The sequence below is a fragment of the Lissotriton helveticus genome, chromosome 1_2, assembly GCF_964261635.1.
Source record: "Lissotriton helveticus chromosome 1_2, aLisHel1.1, whole genome shotgun sequence".
Taxonomy (NCBI): domain Eukaryota; kingdom Metazoa; phylum Chordata; class Amphibia; order Caudata; family Salamandridae; genus Lissotriton; species Lissotriton helveticus.
This window is the reverse complement of record NC_136058.1, coordinates 2053705-2073063: the sequence shown is the minus strand read 5'-3', so window position 1 is coordinate 2073063 and position 19359 is coordinate 2053705. Positions and strand designations below refer to the sequence as shown.

The following is a 19359-nucleotide window of genomic DNA, read 5'->3' as shown; positions in this document are numbered from 1 at the left end:
AGATTTCACACACTGTATCACTGACTAGAACTGTCTTTGTGACCTCCCTCTGTGAGCATCAGGCCCATAACCCTAGAGGGAGGCTGTCCTTATATCAGGTAATGAGGAGTATGAGCATTGGCTGCATATGTGAACAGACACAATATCATACTTTCACCTTATACTACTGAACGTGAGCAGTGATAAACAGGAACAAGGTTAAGTTGAATTGTGAATGCGAGTAAATCAGAATCATCATCAATAAACAGAGAACTTTCATTTATTAATTCAATAGTATGTTACCACTACGGAGCATGGTCACAAGATGCAGGTTCTAATTAGTGATAACTGGTGATACTGATAACACTATTACATTATTCTTGTTTCTCGCTAGTTTTATGCTCAAACTTTTTATGGTTCTCACCACTTTCACCACATTTTGATCTCGGAAAGGCGTGGGCTTCAAGCCTTGTGTATATTGTAAGGGGGAACTTATACATACCACACATGTGTTGTGCTGGGCCTTGAACATAATGCTGAGGTCTTTGTGAAAACATGGACTCCCCCACTGTGCAGTATCATTTGTTTGTCCCAATGACTGCTGATGGCTCTCATATTAATTTCCAGTTTGATAATAGACAATGGGCCAGACTAATATCAGTTCACTGTTTTATAAATGAATAAATACACAATGACCACTAGGTGGAATTAACAAGAGCCTTGCTGATGGCACAGTTTTATTACTGCAACATTGTTTATACCAAACTCCCAAAGAAACTCAGGAACAGCCTCCGGAAACTAAAATGCTACCTAGTAGATGTGAAAATTAAGTTGAAAGTAATCTGCGGTGTCCGTAAGCCTTACTACTCTGAAGAATCAGCATAAATACTATCAGACCCCCTGTTTTGAGGGCCACACGGCGGGCAGGTGCTACTGGGCCTCATCTGTGGTTGTGGTAGTTAGCTAGCCTCTGATGTCCTGGGGTCTGTCCTACTATAGCGTTACAAACTGGGCCAAGTACAAACCGACTGCGCTGGACTTTTAGGGTAGCGAGGGCAAGCAATCAGAACGTTGTGTGGAAGACCAGAGACTCAGAACTCAACAGTCAGACTAGCACATTGACTCACTGTCCAGACCAGTTCCTGTCTAAGCAAAAAGAGAAGTACTTTAACTTCACAGCTAAATTAAATACTACATGCAGTAATAGGGTTGCAGCTGCAGGGTTCTACAAGCACAACTACGGAGTGAGTTCTACAGGTCCCCCACCAGCTATAGTGTTCTAGCACAGTTTCTATAGTGCCCACTGGAGCTATGAGCTTCATGCGGCAAAAAAAGAGATCACAGACAAGAATCCGGCACTGGTACAGACTCTACACTAGACAGTACGGGCAGCTACCAAGTGTGATAACCCCGTACTTCAGTTCACCGTCTCTTGAGCAGAATAGTTCACACTGATAATTGTGACTCCTCATAACATACAGGTGCATCTTCATGGAGTTGCACAAACAGTATTTCAGTCTTTTATTCCCCAGCACTTGTTACCTGTTTGGTGGGACATGGCTCAGCGCAGAAGTCATGGTGCGCACTTGACCGTCGCACTGCCAGCGCCTCCATCAGTGGGTGAGAGTTTGCAGGCACTGGCCTCACCTCTCGAGGCCAACCGGTGACCACAAACCGCACAAGAGGCTTCGGCAGTTGCTTTATCCAGGCCAGTGGGGACCCTTGGCCACATTGTGTTAGCTTCGCAGGACTCTCAATACATGAGGGCAGGGGAAGGAACAGTTCCCTCTGTTCACGTCTCTGATGCTGGATGTCACGCTGTTGCTTGGGAGTTTTTGATTTTGATTTTTCACATTAGTTCTCCTCATGAACCACACAGGAAGGCCGGTTGACAACTTGGGTCTGTACCTTTTATACTCCCGGTAAGAAGTCGGCTCTTTTGGGTACTCCCTGCTCAAGGAACATGCCTGGGCTACTCACGGACAGTCTTTTCTCTTGCAGGGCCAGGCACAACACTCCTTCTTTTTGTGAGCAGACCAACAGGCTACTAAGGGCTAGGTAGGCCTACAGCTCTCCACCAAAATGCACACATTTCAGATAATGTCCCCTCACCTATGGGAGACTATCGCATATCAGCTCTGGATGGCAATACATGTTTAGACGCAGCCGTCATGCAAGGTGATAGCTCTCATAGTAGGTAGTGATGATGATGATGGTACCAAGCAGGAGCACTCAAAACATGAGCGCAATGAAGTGCGGAGATGCTGCACCAATTCAATTTTATTTATTATGTTTTGGCTCTCAACCGAGGGCCACATAAAATGTACAGAATTAAGAACAAAACAAATACATTGCAAAAACGAGATCTGCCATATAAGATACCTAAGTTAAATACAAAACTGACATACAAAACAGAACTACAGAAAATTGGCAAGTCAAAGCATCTCCATGGAATATTAATAAATAGCTAAAAAACCTTTAAAAAAATTAAAAATATGGAAGCAGAACATTTCATTAGGAGGGCAATAAAGTGCATGAAGAAAGTCATTCAAAGTGACAATGCCAAGGCGAAGACAAATAACTTTTAACCATCTAGAGCGCAATTTACGGAGCGCAGGGCAAATCAGTAGAACATGCATACAGTCCTGGATATTCAAGTTACATAAATTGCACAAAGAAGAGGAGCCATACCATTTAGATAACAGTAGATTTAGGGGTATTAAGTCGTAACGTAGAAGAAACCAAAATCTACGAATACCATGGGGTAGGGACCATAAAACATAGGGTTGTGGAAGTTTCATCAGATAGGATTCAAGGAGGCGATCTACATTCCTTTTTTCACAAATTAACTTTTTATCCGATTGAAAGCATAGGTCCCACGAGGCTGCTTTTAAAACAAGTTTTAACTGTGAAGGAGAATACAAAAAGAGAATGGTTTCATCTAATTTTAAAAGAGTTACGGCTTTTCTAAAATTACGGACAAGTTGAGAAAACTCATTAAAATTACCCAATAATTCACTTTTGAGGAGAGCTCTCATTGTCCCTACTTCCGCTCTCGCAAGACAGGCCACCCATCTTACTAGGGCACATAATCCCTGTACCCAGCTACTCCTAAGACCAAAGTCAAGCCTGCAAGCGGCCAGAGAGCAAGCAGTATTTACCTCTATAAGTTCTATACCATACAGTATTGTTGCGGGGATTTTAGATCTATACACTTCCAGTAAGCTCGGAAAGTGCCGTTTCCCCGTTGCATGGTATAGGGAGTTTAAACCTTTGCCATGGGCAAGAGCTTTGCGTGAACAATGCTCTATATGGAGCTTCTCACTCAGGTTAGCCGTGATGATTTTCCCCAAAAAAGTATAGGACTTTACAACCTCCAGTTTTTGACCCCCGATAAACCAACCAAAATCTGCAGATCGGCACCTCTTCTTGCCAGCTATACACATAACTTTACTTTTGGTAATATTAATCTTCATGCAATGAGCCACAGCGAAAATATGGAGAGCATGTAGCCGATTTGAAAGTCCTTTAGGGATTAGATCAAGGATAAGGACATCATCGGCATACATCAGGCAGGATGTAGGCGTCCCCCCCACCACCGGGGCAATGCCCTCTGTGGCAGACAAAGCGGCGGGTAGGTCAGCCGTGTATAAGGAGAACAAAAGGGGAGCCAATAAGCAGCCTTGTTTGAGGCCGTTAACAGATGGAATTGGGTCAGATAGCCCCCTTTCACCCCCCAACAGGACCCTACACCAGGTCTCTGTGTGGAGAGCCCGCACCAACTCCAACAAATAAGATGGGAGACCAAGCGCAGGCAATTTTCTCCACAGCGTTCCACGATCAACTTTGTCAAACGCCGTGGAGAAATCAATAAAGGCAGCATACACTACCCCTCCTCTCACCTGGACATATTTATCTGTAACCACATGAAGAGCGGTGAGGTTATCTAACGTTCCGTGGTCCCTACGGAAGCCAGTCTGTTCAAACGGCAGGATATTGTTCTCCTCTACCCAAGCGGAGAGGGATTTTAAAAGACATTTTGCAAAAACCTTTCCGATTGAATCGAGGTGAGCAATCACACGATAATTACTGGGGCTATCCCTAGTTCCCTTCTTAAAAATGGGGACCAAGATACTTCCCCTCCAAGAGGCAGGTACCGTTTTAGACACAAAACAGGCTTTATACAAAGGATACAGAATTTTACTCCACCTTGCCGGATCCTGTTTCAGGACCGTCATGGGGAGTTCATCAGGGCCCATTGCCCCGGAGACACGCATGTTTTTTATGGCCATCTCAATTTCATTTTCTACGGGGTAATTAATGAGACCTTCAGGAGTGGGACCAATGACGGTATCATCACCTGGAATAGCACCTGAGGCAATATCATCACCAGAAGTGCAGTTCCCTGCATAAAGATCCCGAATATAAGTAATCCATACCTCTTCCGCTATAGGGATAGGGGAGGGGCTTAGTCTAGACCCGCACCCCTTACCGATTATTGCCCAAAATTCTCTGATCCTGCCATGAACAACAGATTCCCTTAAATTGATCCAAACATTGTCTTCCCTAACCTTTTTTATTTTTAGCTTGAGTCTACTTCTCTTTCTTTTTAGCCTGGAAATTTCTTTTCCACGTTCCATGCCTCTATCTAGATATTGTTCACGGACTAAATTATTTATTTCCTTGTTCAGGATACGCAGTATACTGGGAACCACTACCCCTCTTCTGGGTCGGGAAGATTTATTAGCATAAGAAATGATATTACGCAAGAATTCTTCAAAGTATACTATTTCATTCCCACGCCACTCATTTAAAACTAGAAGGGTATCGGATAGAAAATCCTGTACCCCATTAATGGCTGAGGGATTCCAAAAACACCTTCCCGAAGAAGCGTGGAAGGCAGCATCACTGCCATTGAGAGACCAAGGTGCGGTGGACAGGGGATTTAAAGAAATAGTTACAAATAATATGCTATGGTCACTCAGAGGAGTAGATATGATCTTAAGGTCCTGAATAGATGGAAACAGGCCATAGTCTGCGATTGCATAATCCAAGATAGCAGACCCAAAGGGAGACTTATGGGTAAATTTTGCAGGCACGTCCGACGGGAATCTCCCATTTAATATAAGTCCGTCGACGGCCGCTAATTCTTTTAGCAAAATCTTCCCTCTTTTATTTGTCACTAACTTATCAGGGAAAAGAGATTGAGGGACAAAATACGCCTCTTCTTTAGATTTATTCCTAAAGAGTTCCAGACTAACATTGGAAATTTTGCAATTCAAGTCTCCCACAAGCATAATTTCTGGAGGGGATGGGACATTTTTAATTTGATCTATATATCGGAATACCTGCTTCAATAACACGTTAAAACACTCTTCTGGAGGAATATACACATTTAGAATTACAATAGGGGACTTTATGCCGTTATTAAACAGGTTTTCAATGGTTATAGCATGGAAAAGTTTACTGGAATCAATGTAATGGGAGAATCTCCATTGCAATTTATTTGATAATAAACAAGCGATTCCCCCCCTAGCATGCCCTTTCTTGGAAGGGGCAGCAGGCACTTCCAAGACATAATAATCCTTAGAGACATTCAGCGTATTGACACACCAAGTTTCCTGTAAACAAATCACATTAGCTCCTAGAGAAAATAGAAGATCAAATTTCTCTGGGCTACTATGGATCCCTGCTGCGTTCCAAGAAATAATTGTAAGTGAAGTGTTAAAGATGATGAAACAATCTGGGGTTATCTTTAGTTTTTGTAGATAAGGCACTATGCAGCCAGTTCCACCGATTATTATCCTCTGTAAGAGAGGAATTCTGCGTTAGCGGAAGTGGCTTCACTTGCGAAACCGAGCGCTTTCCCTTAGAGACCCAAATCTTCAGATCTCTAAGGGGAGAGGCTGCCCCCTTATTCTCATCCCTTCCAAATACCTCCCCAAAGGATGGGTTTATATTGCCGAGGTTGAAGATCGGGAGAATATCAATACCTGTGCGTTGGAAATTCTCAGCTTGCTGCAGTATCAAGTTTACAATAATAGGAGAATAAAATTTAACCCTTATACTAGATGCTGCACCAAGTTGTCATGTGCCTTCCTGAAGTACATTTCATGGAAAAACAAAAGGTTAGACCCTGTCTTGAAACTTCTTCAACTTTATTTTGTTTTTTAAATCTTTTTATTAGAATTCACCAACAAACAACATGCCAAACACATCAAATAATGCATGTATTTGTTGCATTGTGTTTGTAAAGATTCCATTGATCAACAAAACAAAAAAGTAAAGTAATAACAAAAGGCACAGTCAACAAGTGTTTCCTCACCTTCAAAAACAGAATCTGTTGATGCACTCCCACCAGCCCCTCCATACCAACACCCGCAAACTATCCTTATGTAGCATGGCAATTAGCTACTGCAGTCTGGATAACAAGACCTGAGAAATGTAGCACAAAGCAGTAACTGCGGGTGAGTCAAGTATCCACACAATAAAAGTGCTGCATGTTTCTATTCACAGATGTTTTTAAGCTGTTCATCTATAGTTTCTGGGCCTATCAGTAGGTGCAGGACCGCTTGATCTAGAGTGAGTATGTTTTTCTTGAGGATGTGATTTCTGAAGTCCAGCATATTCAGTAATTTTCATACACAAAAGTGCATTTATTTGTCTTGTCCTTTTTCCAGGTCCAGATTTAGAGTTTGGTATGCACGATGGGACGATTCGGGATCTTGCTTTTATGGAAGGGCCAGAAAGTGGAGGAGCTATTTTAATAAGTGCCGGAGCAGGAGACTGCAATATTTATACAACCGACTGTCAGCGGGGTCAAGGCTTGCATGCTTTAAGTGGCCACACTGGTAAGTAATTACAATGTACAGTTTTGTGTGCCTCTGACATCCATTATATAATGCAATACATTTGATGCATTACCTTACTTGAAGGTGGAGCCCTAAATCTCATTGGGGCTATATGTTTTACACAATCAATGTCTTTTTGTAAAATGGTACTATTCTTAGTAATTTTAATTGTGGTTTATTCTGACTTATTTTTGCTTGTATTATTTTGGTGACTCCCTTACAAAGCCAAGACTAGAAAAAATGGTTAGGGGTTCTGCCCACCTCACCCTCCCGTACCTGAGCAGGAGACATCCAAGGATGAAAAAGTAGAAATAAATGGTACTGAAGGGATCAATCCACTTTTAATTATCGAACAAGAAACAATTAATTATCTTGTGATTTTCGAATTATACACTGGAAAAGTATATATTACTTCATATACACATATATGAACGGACAGCCAGAGAGGCAGCACAAATAACACAGTCTATATACAACACATCACATGTACAATATATACAAAACATTTACAATATCAAAAACAAAAACACTTCTCTGTACCCTCAAGACAAAAAATATATACAAATATATATACACACCAATTTACATGTGTACCTCCTCTTAAATAGGGGTGGAGTATACAACAAAAAGGTAGTCCCAAAAACCAAAGCACCAGGGGGTTGACACCTCAACCCAGCCTACATTTGTGTTGGTGCACCTAGGGAAAAAAATCAAATCTTCCTTGAATTTTAACAGGGGACTCCATTCGAAGCAAGAGGTGTCGACGCAGTCGCGGTCGCGTTTCAGCCAGATGATATAGGCTTCATCAGGACATGGGTACTCTAGTAACAACAAATACAAATATTATCCTCTTTCTTACCTAAACAAGACAACACATTTCAGCTGCTAGAATTAAGACCTCTCCCCCACATGTGGAAATGCAGTGTCAATAGGTGATTCCATCAAGGGAGGGAAAAAGAAACAGATAGTCAAGTCCCAAACACGGAAAAACCCAAAAACAAATAATAATAAAGTAAATCTTAATAATCCAGGAGCCTCTCACAAAGAACCACAGCCACACCTCCAAAGGGTGAACAGCGCACACATGTGACAAAATCAAAACTAAAGCCAAAGACATTTTTTCACCTTGTATCCCAAAGTGTATTAATATATATACATGCCAAGAGTTGCAAAACATATCTCGTGTATAATATAAATACCTAATCTTCACGGCCCTGGCAAAACCTAGTGCAGGTATCGCCGGCCAGCCCACACAACCACCCAAGAGGATGGGGTAGGAACCACCGTCTCGGCTCTAGTCTCGAGAATTCTACATGAGGTAAACATATAGAGAGACCAATCAATCACAGGGGAAGATCCACCAAGGGGGAAGTGGCCACATAGCAGCCATCACTATCAACAGGCTATCTACACCAAGTCCCGGCGGGCATACCTTATATCTTCACTGTGTCCGCCCAGATAGAGAGAAAAATATATTTCAGCAGTGGTTCAAGTCTCACAGTCTTTCTACCATCATACCGGAAACCAAGAGAAAGAAGAAAAGAGGAACATCCTAAGTAACTCGAACCTCTTTCCTCATTTACCCTCCACCAGTATTCACACGGCACTAACAAAAAGTGCACACATGCTGGAATACACTCATCTGAAATCTTTACTGAGTGCGACCATCCACCTATCCCGCCATTTCCAGTTTAAAACTTAACAGAAAATGGAGGTCAGTCGATTAAATGCAGGTCTAATACAGGGAGTTGGGGCGGCTCAAAGTACCCATACATCACGTACCCACCCAATTCAGAGGGATCCGCTCTCAAAGCTACATATCGACTAGATGACAAACTTTAATAACGATCCTCAAAGGAAGGGAATCAAGGGGGCCATACCTGCCTGTCACTCCACTGTCATACCTGACACACTCCTCCATAATCTACTTTAATGTACATGGACAACACTGCCCGCGCAGCGTGCTTGCATAAATATGCGGAGGGAGGAAAAGAAATTACCTTCCAGTCAACCCACCAGAAAGTTGGAGGCGGCCGACCACGCGCATTCTAATGAAGCGTGTCATACGTCAGACGGAGCGCCCATCCCGCAGATGACACTAAAAAGGGACTACAAATCCCCAAGTATTCCCAAAGTCTGTATACTCGAGCCCAAGGCACATCAACCAGCACTAGAAGGTCACACAAGCTAAAATTATTTCGGGTAGAAGGCCAATCTCATTCAATCGTGTAAAAATGCACACACCAAAGGTTAATGCAAATAACTCAAAATTATATAGTAAATAAACATAAGATGACAAAATAAACAAAACAAGCCCATAGTGACATCAAGAAATCGAGTAGCATCCACTAATACTCCTGCATTTCCACTATTGGGTTCCCATTCTAAAGGAGGCACAAAGGCCTCACATCCCAAAGGACTAAACAGTATCGCAAAGGACGAGTGTCACTCATGTTCAATCTGTTATAGAGCACACTAAATACACATTATATACATAATAATGCCTCATCAAGAGAAAATATATATATATAAATGTATATACACATTGCATAACTACACATACATCATTAATAAGTGCCATACCATATCGCAATCCATATTCACTCGATAAAGTCGACCGCAGAAATATACATAGTATAGAGATCAGAACAAAGGACCAATGGATTCAGATCAAAGCCCAAACTTCATCCCGCTCATTAAGTCCCTTCTCAGAAGTATGGTACCTCTCTATTAATCTTGCTTCTGTACGGTTCAACTTGGTCTCTAGTTCTGTTTTATTTTTAGCCGAGATGGTAACTAAAACTGCCCAAGTCAACTCTTCTTCATTATGGTCTGCCTCCATATAGTGCTGCACTAAAGGCGCCCCAATGTACTTGCATCTTATGCGTGATTTATGCTGTCCAATACGCATTTTGACTGCTTGCGTAGTTTGCCCAATGTAGGACAAATCACAAGGACATGTCACTACATAGATCGCGTTATTGGTGTTGCAGTTAGAGAAGGTGCGCATCGTATGTGTATGGCCATTGATATCAATCTCTTTCAGATCCTTGGTATTAGGACACACAGCACAATTCATGCAGCGGTAGTGTCCAATCATGGGTGGTAGTCCCAACAAGCTCCTAGTATCTTTTTTGCTTGTCATCACTCTACTCGCCTTCACCAAATGCTGCTTTATATTTTTTCCTTTTCGAAACGCAAATAGCGGTTTCGGGATATTCAAATGTTCTATTAATCTCCAATTTTTAGAAATAATCGGTTTCACCTTATTAGCTTTAGGATTGAATGTGAGGACGCAGGTCAAGACTGTGCCCTCTTTCTTTTCTTTAGGTGTCAACAAACTTTCTCGGGGCGTGTACCAAGCACGTTTCAATGCCGCTCTAACCAACTTCCTGGGGTATCCTCTATTACAGAGTTTATTCATTAATGTTTCCGCATTATCAAAATAGTCGCTTTTGTTGGAGCAATTGCGACGAATACGCAAAAATTGCCCATAGGGCAAATTTTCTTTAAGACTCCTGGGGTGACCACTACTGAATTCTAAAAGCGTATTCCGATCAGTAGGTTTAGTGTAAAGGTTAACCTTCAGGTGTCCCTCGCTGTTGTAAATCCACACATCAAGAAAATTGATTTTATCATTGCTAGCACTCATAGTGAATCTCAAATCCAAAGAATACGAATTAAGCCACTCATGAAACCTAGTGAGTTCCTCATTATTACTATTCCAGATGAGGAATATGTCGTCGATGAAACAAACCCACCTCGACACCAAGTGCCGAAATGGGTTCTCCTCACCGAAAACATACACCCCCTCAAATTGATCCATCACCAGGTTGGCAATCTCCGGTGCAAAACAACAACCCATCGCGACTCCCTTAAGTTGTAAATAAAGGGAGTCTTTAAAGGTGAAGAAGTTATTTTTCAGACAAATTTTCGCCAATTCTAAAATGAATTTCGTAGGAACCTGGTGAGGTCTACTTCTACGGTCCAACACCATCCCCATTACCAGCAGTGCCTCATCCTGAGGTATGTTGGTGTATAGACTCTCGATGTCGAAGGTGACCAACAACTGCTGGCCACCATGACAAAGCCAGGCCTGCCTTTTGTTAACTACACCCCATTATATTGTTTCTAGTGAATGAGGCGGAGGGTTGTATTGTGGTTTTAGGCTTCGTGGCTTCCTACGGCTGTTAACTGTTAGGAGGGTGTCATCATAGGTATTTCGACCTGACTAACGTTTATATTTGTAAATTAAAGTGTAGTATTGAGAATGTGCAATAAAGTCGTTTTCCTTTTTGTAAGTACTGGCTTGACAAATATTTATTGGGTGCTGCCTGCGTTATGGGTTACTAGCCCACACCACCTCCTCTGAATGGGCCTTGGACTAATCTTCCTTTGCTACCCTGAGAGAGTAAAGTGCTACAACGTGGTAGTTGGTTTCCAGAAGGCAGAATCTTGCAGACGTCTTACTTGAGAAGGACCTACATAATTCTCAACTAATAATTCTTTTATTTACCTTGAGTAGATGTGAGAAAGTGCCATCTTTATTGCCTTTGTATGCCCCCACTTTTTTCTGAACTGCTGATGTGCTTTGACTGAGTGTGCCCTGGGTCCCTGCCAATCAGGTACCCAGAGCCTGTGTTCCTTCCCTAAAAACTATGCAGAAACAAAATACCCAATTGGCATCTCTGGCCACCTGTCAGCCCCTAGTAAATGGTACCCTAGGTACCCAGGGCATGGTGACCAGAGAAGACCCCTGAGGGCTGCAGCACTGATTGTGCCACCCTCAGGGGCCCTGTACCCTGGCACCCACACACTGCCTTTGCAGGCTGAGTGCCTAAGTACAGAACCAAAACAAGAGTCGACATGGCACACATCCCTGTGTGCCATGCCCACAGAACCCACTGCCCTGGCATACCTCAGTCACCCCTCTACCTGGGTGCCCTATGCCAGAGGTGAGGGCACAGGTGCATGAGCCCTGTGCCCCTACAGGACCCCGGGCCATTCCTGGCCACTGTAAGTGCAGTGATGCCATTAAGAGTATATGGTGCTGGGAGGTTGTCATTACGAACTCCACAGCACCATAATGGCTACATTGAAGACTGACAAGTTTGGTATCAAACTTCTCAGCACATTAAACCCGCACTGATGCCAGTGTGGGATTTAATGTGACATGCACGGGAGGGCATCTTAGAGATGCCCTCCAAAACCCGAACCTACAATCCACGTCTGGGGCTGAGTGGCTGCAGAGGCTGCCACACAGCAGACATGTTGCTGGACCCCTGGGTGGAGAGCCCCCGCCCTCCTGGGTCTGCAACAAAGCACATCCTGGGCGAAGTGCTATGCCTCCTCTCCCAGGATGGACAGGGGGAAGCTTCAAAGGCATACCGCCTCTGCGAGCTTCTCCAGACCATTTGCTGTACCCAGCAACCAGCCCCCCACCAGTCCTACCCCCATTCTGGCGGGAAGACTGGCGGGAAAAACTACGTCTGGAAGGGGGGTGTGCCAACCTATGCCAACTCCACCCCTCAGGTGAAGGAAGCTAGGTGAAGCACGACCCCGGGCTCCGGTCATCTTGTAGATGGGGAGTCCTGCCCAATCCCAGCTAGACTCCTGCCACCCTCCCACAGGAGAGGAGCAGGCTAGGGGGTGTACTCACCCCAGGACAGGGACCCATTGGTCCCTGCCCTTGCCCTACCTGTAACGCCCCTACAATTTGTATTTAGGGGCTCCCTCAACCTTCCTTCCTCTGATCCCGATACCAAAAAGAAGAAAGAAGATAACGAGGAAGAAGACCCGCCACGCAGCTGCTAACAGAACAACAACAACTGACTTGGCTCCCGCCCTACCGGCCTGTTGATCCTGGAACCTGCTCCTGCCTAAACCCGGCGACCTCCGCGGACAGCAACCTTGGGACACCCAGAGGACCTGCCTGCCTCGACTCTCTCGAAGATTGGGACTCCCTACAGCAGAGGCTTTGCTGCAACCACCCACCTGGTGCCAGCCAGGAAGCTCCGGACCAGCCCACTTTGCACCAGCCGAGCCCGGGCCGGGCCAACCGGACCAAGACCACGAGGACGTCCCTCCGGCAACTGGGATCCGAAGTCCAGTGCCCAAAGACCCACCTCGAAGAACCAGCCAACGCCTGCAGACTCAGAACCAGGGGCCACCCCAACCGTGACGAGCCGAGGGTAAGCTTTTCCGACACCCAATGACACCACTGCACCCGGCGCCCTCCAGCCCCCTGTTGCTCCCTTTGGGGTACCTGCCTGTGCTCCAAGATCCCAACTTACCTCTCGAAGTGCTGGTCGCCCCTGGAGAGTCTCCGTCCCCGAGCTTGCAGCCTTTTACACTTTTGCAAAATCCTCATTGGTTAACATTGAGTGCCCACCGGCTCAGAAGCACCCTTCACCCAGCCGCCCGAGTGCCGCTGGCTGGGACCCCTCTGTCCTAACCTACTTCCCCCCCTTTCCCTGAGCAAGTGACTAGGAGCCCAGATCCGCGTGGCCTGTTAGCCAGCAGCCACCAACCGACGGCCCCCTTTCCCTCATTGGAAATCATTGGGCCTACCTACCTCTGCACCCGGCCGCCCCTGTGCCGCTACGGGTGAACCAACTGTACTTACCTGACCCTGGGGGACCCCTGAGTCTATGCCCAGAACCTTGACTTCATCAACCAAGTACTCACCTGGGAACCAGTAATTCATTTACCTGCTATTGGATAACATTGACCCATTTTGACTCGAAAATTTTCTAAGTGTGAAGTTTTGAAAATCGAAAATATTCCTATAAAATCAGCCAAAGTCCGAAATCGAAAGCACTCACCTGTGATCAGGGGAGAAGCCAGTACTGTACCTTTCAGCCCAGTACTGAACCGCAAAAGTAATCCCTAGCGGGTTTACTAGTAACCTGTATTTTCTCCATAGAAACCCATTGTCTGCTTTCTATTAAATTTCTTCTAAGTGTCTACTTTTGAAAACTGCAAATATTCTTTAAAAATCGTACGAAATACTGAAACGCAATTACCTACCTGTGTATAGTAAAGCCCCCAGTGCTGGCCTTAGGAAACTAGTGCTGTGTTACAAAAGTAATGCAACCTGAATTTCCTCCCATTGAATAACATTGTCAGATTTACCTTGAAAAGTTTCTTAGTGTGAACTTTTAAAACAGATTTATATTCATGAAAATTCATCAAAGTAACTAAAACGCTTTTGCTAATCTGGTTTCAGTTTAGACCCCAGGACTGAATCTTGGATCTAGTCCTGGAACTTAAGTAATCTGTAAAGTAATCAACTGTATTTACCTATGAAAACCCATTGAGCTCAATGCTAGAGAGTGATTCAGAACTGTGTTGCTTACTGTTGGTTCTAAAAATAAAACAACTATATCTGTGGATATAAAAACAATTGGCCTGGAGTTCAGTCGTTGAGTGTGTGAAACCCTTTGCTTACTGAGTGTGTACAACAAATGCTTTACACTGTCCTCTGGTACTGCCTTACTGCTCGACCAAGCTACCACTTTGGAGAGTACGGTCAGTTCTGACTTTAACCTATGTTATACCTCTGGGGTTGGTGGACTCTATACACACTGTACTTCTTTCTAGTCCAGTATATATAGAGCCACTTTCTCACAGTAGACAGTTGTTGTCTTCTCAAAAAGAGACCTATCAGAGACCCTGATTTGAAAGAATGCAGCAATGGATAATCACTAGGCCAAATCTGCTATCTAACTTTCGAATAAAAAATAATAGCTGTACAGCAGGAGATCTGAACTTGGCGCAAATCCTTCCTATTGCATTCATATAATGGAGTTATATTGTACATTTTCACTAGACAGGAGGGGTGAGTCAGGATCCATTAAAGTAATTCCTTCAGGAATGTCAGGTAAAATGGCAGTATAGTCCATGACATGGTTTTCTGTTGTTGAAAAGGAAATCAGACCTGTCCAGTTAACCCCAGGAAACATAAATCATTTAGTACTGAAAGTATACATTCTATGATTTCAGGGAGTGAAAAGCACCAGTGGTACAATAGCACTGCTAGCTTAGGAAAAGGTGTAGCACAATAGGTCAGGCAATACTTGGGTATTGCGCCATAGTTTGCCAAACTCGGCTAACTGTTGCCATTTGTTACTGTTTCCGTTTTTCAATTTTCTAACTCATAAGTGACCCTTTCCTTTAAATTACATCCATGGATGTTTCCACCATATCCTGTTTCATTCTTCCTGATTGGAGCTTTTAAATGTTGACAGTTGTGCATCTGGAAGGAGTGAAACAGGTGCAGACTGCCCCATTGTTCAAAAGGCCCAAGGTCTTTCAGAATGGTTAAGGGGATGCTTAAATAGTCAAGGTGGTGGCTTTAGGAAGAAAATGTGTTGAAGGTGAAGCCAGTAATAAAAGAAAGAGGAAAAAAACTCGACTGAAGACAAAAAGTAGATGTACCTAGGAGGGGGTGTTGCAGTAATCCTAGACATATATTTCTGGACAATGTGGTGAGCTAATAACAAAACTAAACATCCCAGAGGAGTCAGGGCAGTACTTGATATCACTATTAGAGAAAAAGAGTAAGCTGATAGCACCAGAACTTACATGAGAGTGTAATTTGATAGGTTAGAAAATTAATGCCTTTGGACAAGATTTTTTTTATTTCAGTTGCAGAAGATGTATCAAAGCCAGAGGTAAGGCAGGGAAGATAAGACCACCAGGATTCCACAATAACAGCCCTGTAGTACAAACAACTGAAGTTCAGAACATTTCAACGAGTTTAGAAGGTACAGTCCTAAAGGTCAGGAGTCCATCACCCAGGTGATGTCAGCACAGGTCACTGGAATTCAAAAGGCTCATACCAATGAAAGTCTCTGAAAATAGAAAAATAGAAAACCCATAGAAAAGTCAACATTAACCGCATGCGTGCGGGCGGAATTCCGCCCGTACGCTGGGTTTTTTAAAATCGCACTTTACGTGACGAGCTGGGCTCGTCATGAGCGTGCGAGGAGGCTACGCCATGACGAGCCCAGCTCGTCATGAGCGTCGAAGGGGTTAACAGACTTGTTGATTTGACAGCCTTGTAACATAAACATTTACCCAAAAACCCTTCTGTTTGTGTGCATTCTTTAAAAGGGTATCCTTAAGAGGTTTTCAAGCAATATATTGTGCACATTCAAGGTGTGTAATATGTGGCGTTTACTGCTTGTCCCATTTTTAGGTCTTGCCTGGCGTTGCAGCGCGCATGCGCTGCTCTCTCTGCGTGGGCTTCTTGGAATCAATATACTTTAAGGAGTTGAGTTTCGGCTCCGCCCGTGATTTCCATTGCTGTGCGGCATTTTGCATCATTTGTTATGCAAAACGGTGTGTTACGATTGTAACGGAGGCTTTTAGTCCCTCCTAGTTACCACCCTGTCCTCTTTTGGCCCCACCCACCTGGACTGGATCTTTTACTGGCGGAGTAACACGTTTGGCGTTGTTTACTCGGCGAGCACTATTTTCTTTCAACTGCTCAGCAGCCCCATCGGTGGGTGGCTGCGATGCGTGTGGCTCGCTGGCCGGTGGTGCGCTCTGAGTGTCTGTTCTTGTTTAGGACTTGTGCACTGGCTTTGTCGTTGCTTGTTCTTGAATTTGTGGTCTTCTTTCCACAGTATCACTGCGCCGAGCAGCGTCAAAGACATGCCAGGCAGGCTTGACTCTTCGGCCCGCTGTTGAAGGGGAGTAGAAACATCTCTATGCAAAGTGTTCAGTTGCGAAGACGTTAGCTCTTTACCCTGCCCTTGAAACGGCTGGGAGGGTGCCGTGTTTACATCGCAGACTGAGTTTCTGATAGTTTCATCAGAAACACCCCCATCCTCCGCCCTCCACAGAATTAGGGGAAGTCAGTGAGTGCCATGGGGTGGCTGCACACCCGGGCTAATTGAACAGGCGGTGGATTAGGAGCTGCAGGGAAGGAGGGTGTGGAGATTAAACTCAAGCCTCTCAGGGCAATGGGAAGCAGCAATGCTGTAGTATCCCTGGATATTCCCAGCTCAATGGTGAGCGCCTGCCCGGCTGAGCCGTGTTTATGCGCCCTATATGGTCACAGGAAGAGGGCTGCAGCCCGCTGCTGCAGGGAGGAGGACGGCGCATGGGTCCCAAGACACTCCCGCCGCTGTAGAGTTGGTGAGCTGGTGTCAGTCTGACACCGAGGCTGCAAAGGCAGCGATGGCCCCTTGGGTCTGAATTGTGTAATCCTTATCCCGCATGCAGCAAGGGCCTCCTCCCACGCTCGCTCCCTCGCTGACGTGTGTGAGCTCAGGCGGTGACTCAGAGCATGCAGTCATGCTGCTGCTGCACGGCAGGCTCTGGGTGAAGAGCAGCGCAGGTTCCGGCCATGGAGGGCCGCACTGCGGGTCGTGAGCTCGGCTGCAGGGAACCGGGGTGCAGACTCCGTGGCTGCCGCTGAGTGGGGAGCAAGCTTAACTTTCAGCGCCCGGCTACAGGAGGACACTTGGAAACCCAGACCAGCTCTCGCACTGGAAAGAGGTATGTGTGACGAGGAATGTACAGCGAGCTGCATGTTTCAGTTCCCGTGTCATGGGTGGCCTTCTGAGCACTTATGGGGGTGGGGAGGAGGGGCGCTCAGAACGGTCCGTTTGCACCAGCACTCAAGTTGTAGGGCAACTTTCATGATATATTGGCTGTGCGGGTTGTCTCGATGTGCAGAATGTTGAAATTAGTTTTTTTTCTTTTACTTTGAAATAAATGCTGGTTCAGAGCTTGTATTTAAGGGAATTTTGGTATAAATGTTTTTCCTGCAAAAACTAGCCTCCTTTTACCTAAAAATGAATTGACATATCCTTGTGCTTATGCATCACGCTGCATGTTACATCTGGATCATGCAGGGTTGTGCAAGACAGTTTTTCCTGCAGAGTCTGCCCCTTTGGGGTGAGAGAGGTGAGAGAGGTGTGGTGGGGGGTAACCGCAGGTATTGGGGTGTTTGGATTTGTGGCAGTGTGTTAACCTGTACATGCAGCATTGACGCCGAACACGTTGTTTGCCTTTTTTCTGTTGTCTGCGGTTTGCACACTCCGATCACTTTCTGCTGATCTGCATCCCAGAGCCGTCCACTAGGGCTTTTCAACAGCATGCAGTTTCCTTTCAGAGGACGTATGCAGCACCTAGCCTCGCATTCTCTTGTTCAACCCCGCCCACCCCGATCCCAGGCAGTTCCCTACTTTTACCCTTTAGCTGTGCTTCAGTGTCGTGTACGCTGGACTTTGGGAGCCCCACTGATTTGCAAGATCTGATATGGGAAACAGTGACGCATATTTCATTTGCATGCAGTAGCCAGCTGAGAACGCTTTCTTAGGTGACATAGGAGTCTCGTGTTGTCCTGGGACATCCTATTTTTGAGAAACCCCACCTGTGAGTTGTGGATTAGGTTTGGGAGCCTCGCGTTCAGTCTTGCTGCTAGGATCTTTGCATAGATCTTACAGTCTACGTTAATTAGGGAGATGGGTCGGAAGTTTTGAGGGTGTTGTGGGTCTTTGCCCTCTTTTGGGATGACTATTATGTTGGCTTCCGCCATTGAGTTTGTCATTTTCCCTTGTTTAATACAGTGTGTGAATACCTCTCTCATTGTGTGCTTCATTAGGTGGAGGAAATGCTTATAAAACCCTGCTGTGTAACCGTCTGGCCCAGGTGCTTTGTTGTCCTTAAGGGCTGCTACTGCTTTCTCTATTTCTGCCCTTTTATGTCTTGCTCTAGAGTTGTTCTTTGTGCTTCCGTCAGTTTAGGTAGATTTAGTTTATCTAGGAGGCTAGCCCCTCCCATTTCCTGATCAGATAGCGAGCATTTGAAACCTGCCTAAATGTTCGCACCGTAAATGCTCGCACTGTGTGCCTTTGATCACTTCTTGTTGTATAAATAAACATGCTTGGCTTTGAGGTTTCTTTCAAGAGTTGGCCAGGAAAGATCTGTGCAGGTTTCTCTCAAGCTAGAGTGCCTGCATCATTGATATCCACATAGGACTCATCTGACGCAGCAGCATGTCATCAGTGAGCTCCCACAACCCTCCACTTCTCTTGTCCAGCTCGCACGGTAAACCAATCCACATTCTCCATATCGGGAAAGGTACGACTTTGTCACAAGTCTTGTATGTGCCGTTCTTTAATTGTCCCCACCTTGCCTAAAGTATACACATTGGTGGCCCTCAACATTTTGAACAGGTGCAGCACAAGCCTGGGATTGCACAACACTTTGAATGCATGCATTCAAAACCCTTTCTAAGGGATTGTACCCTCGTGGACGTCTAGGGCATAGTAACACTATGGCGAGGGTGCTCAAATAACAATGACCGACTAGGTGATGGCTAATTCTCAGTATATGGAACACCAAAGATTCACCAGAAACTCATCTCTCCAAGTGACAGCAGCAGGATTCTTCAAACGCGGATGAGAAATATCAGCTAACCAACTCTTCCACCTGCACATTCATCTCACTGATTAGGCACCCACTCTAGAGCGGTCTGAGGCGTACACCTTTAGTGTACTTATTCTGTGGC

At 45.0% G+C, this 19359-nt stretch overlaps 1 protein-coding gene across 1 annotated transcript in view; it reads left to right on the top strand.

The window, feature by feature from the left end:
- Window positions 1-19359, top strand: part of WDR47 (WD repeat domain 47) — a 381791-nt gene that overhangs the window by 336693 nt on the left and 25739 nt on the right. The window contains exon 12 of the mRNA XM_078668245.1: window positions 6660-6830. Within this exon, the coding sequence (XP_078524371.1) occupies window positions 6660-6830 (171 nt within the window). The remainder of the gene's footprint in view (window positions 1-6659; window positions 6831-19359) is intronic.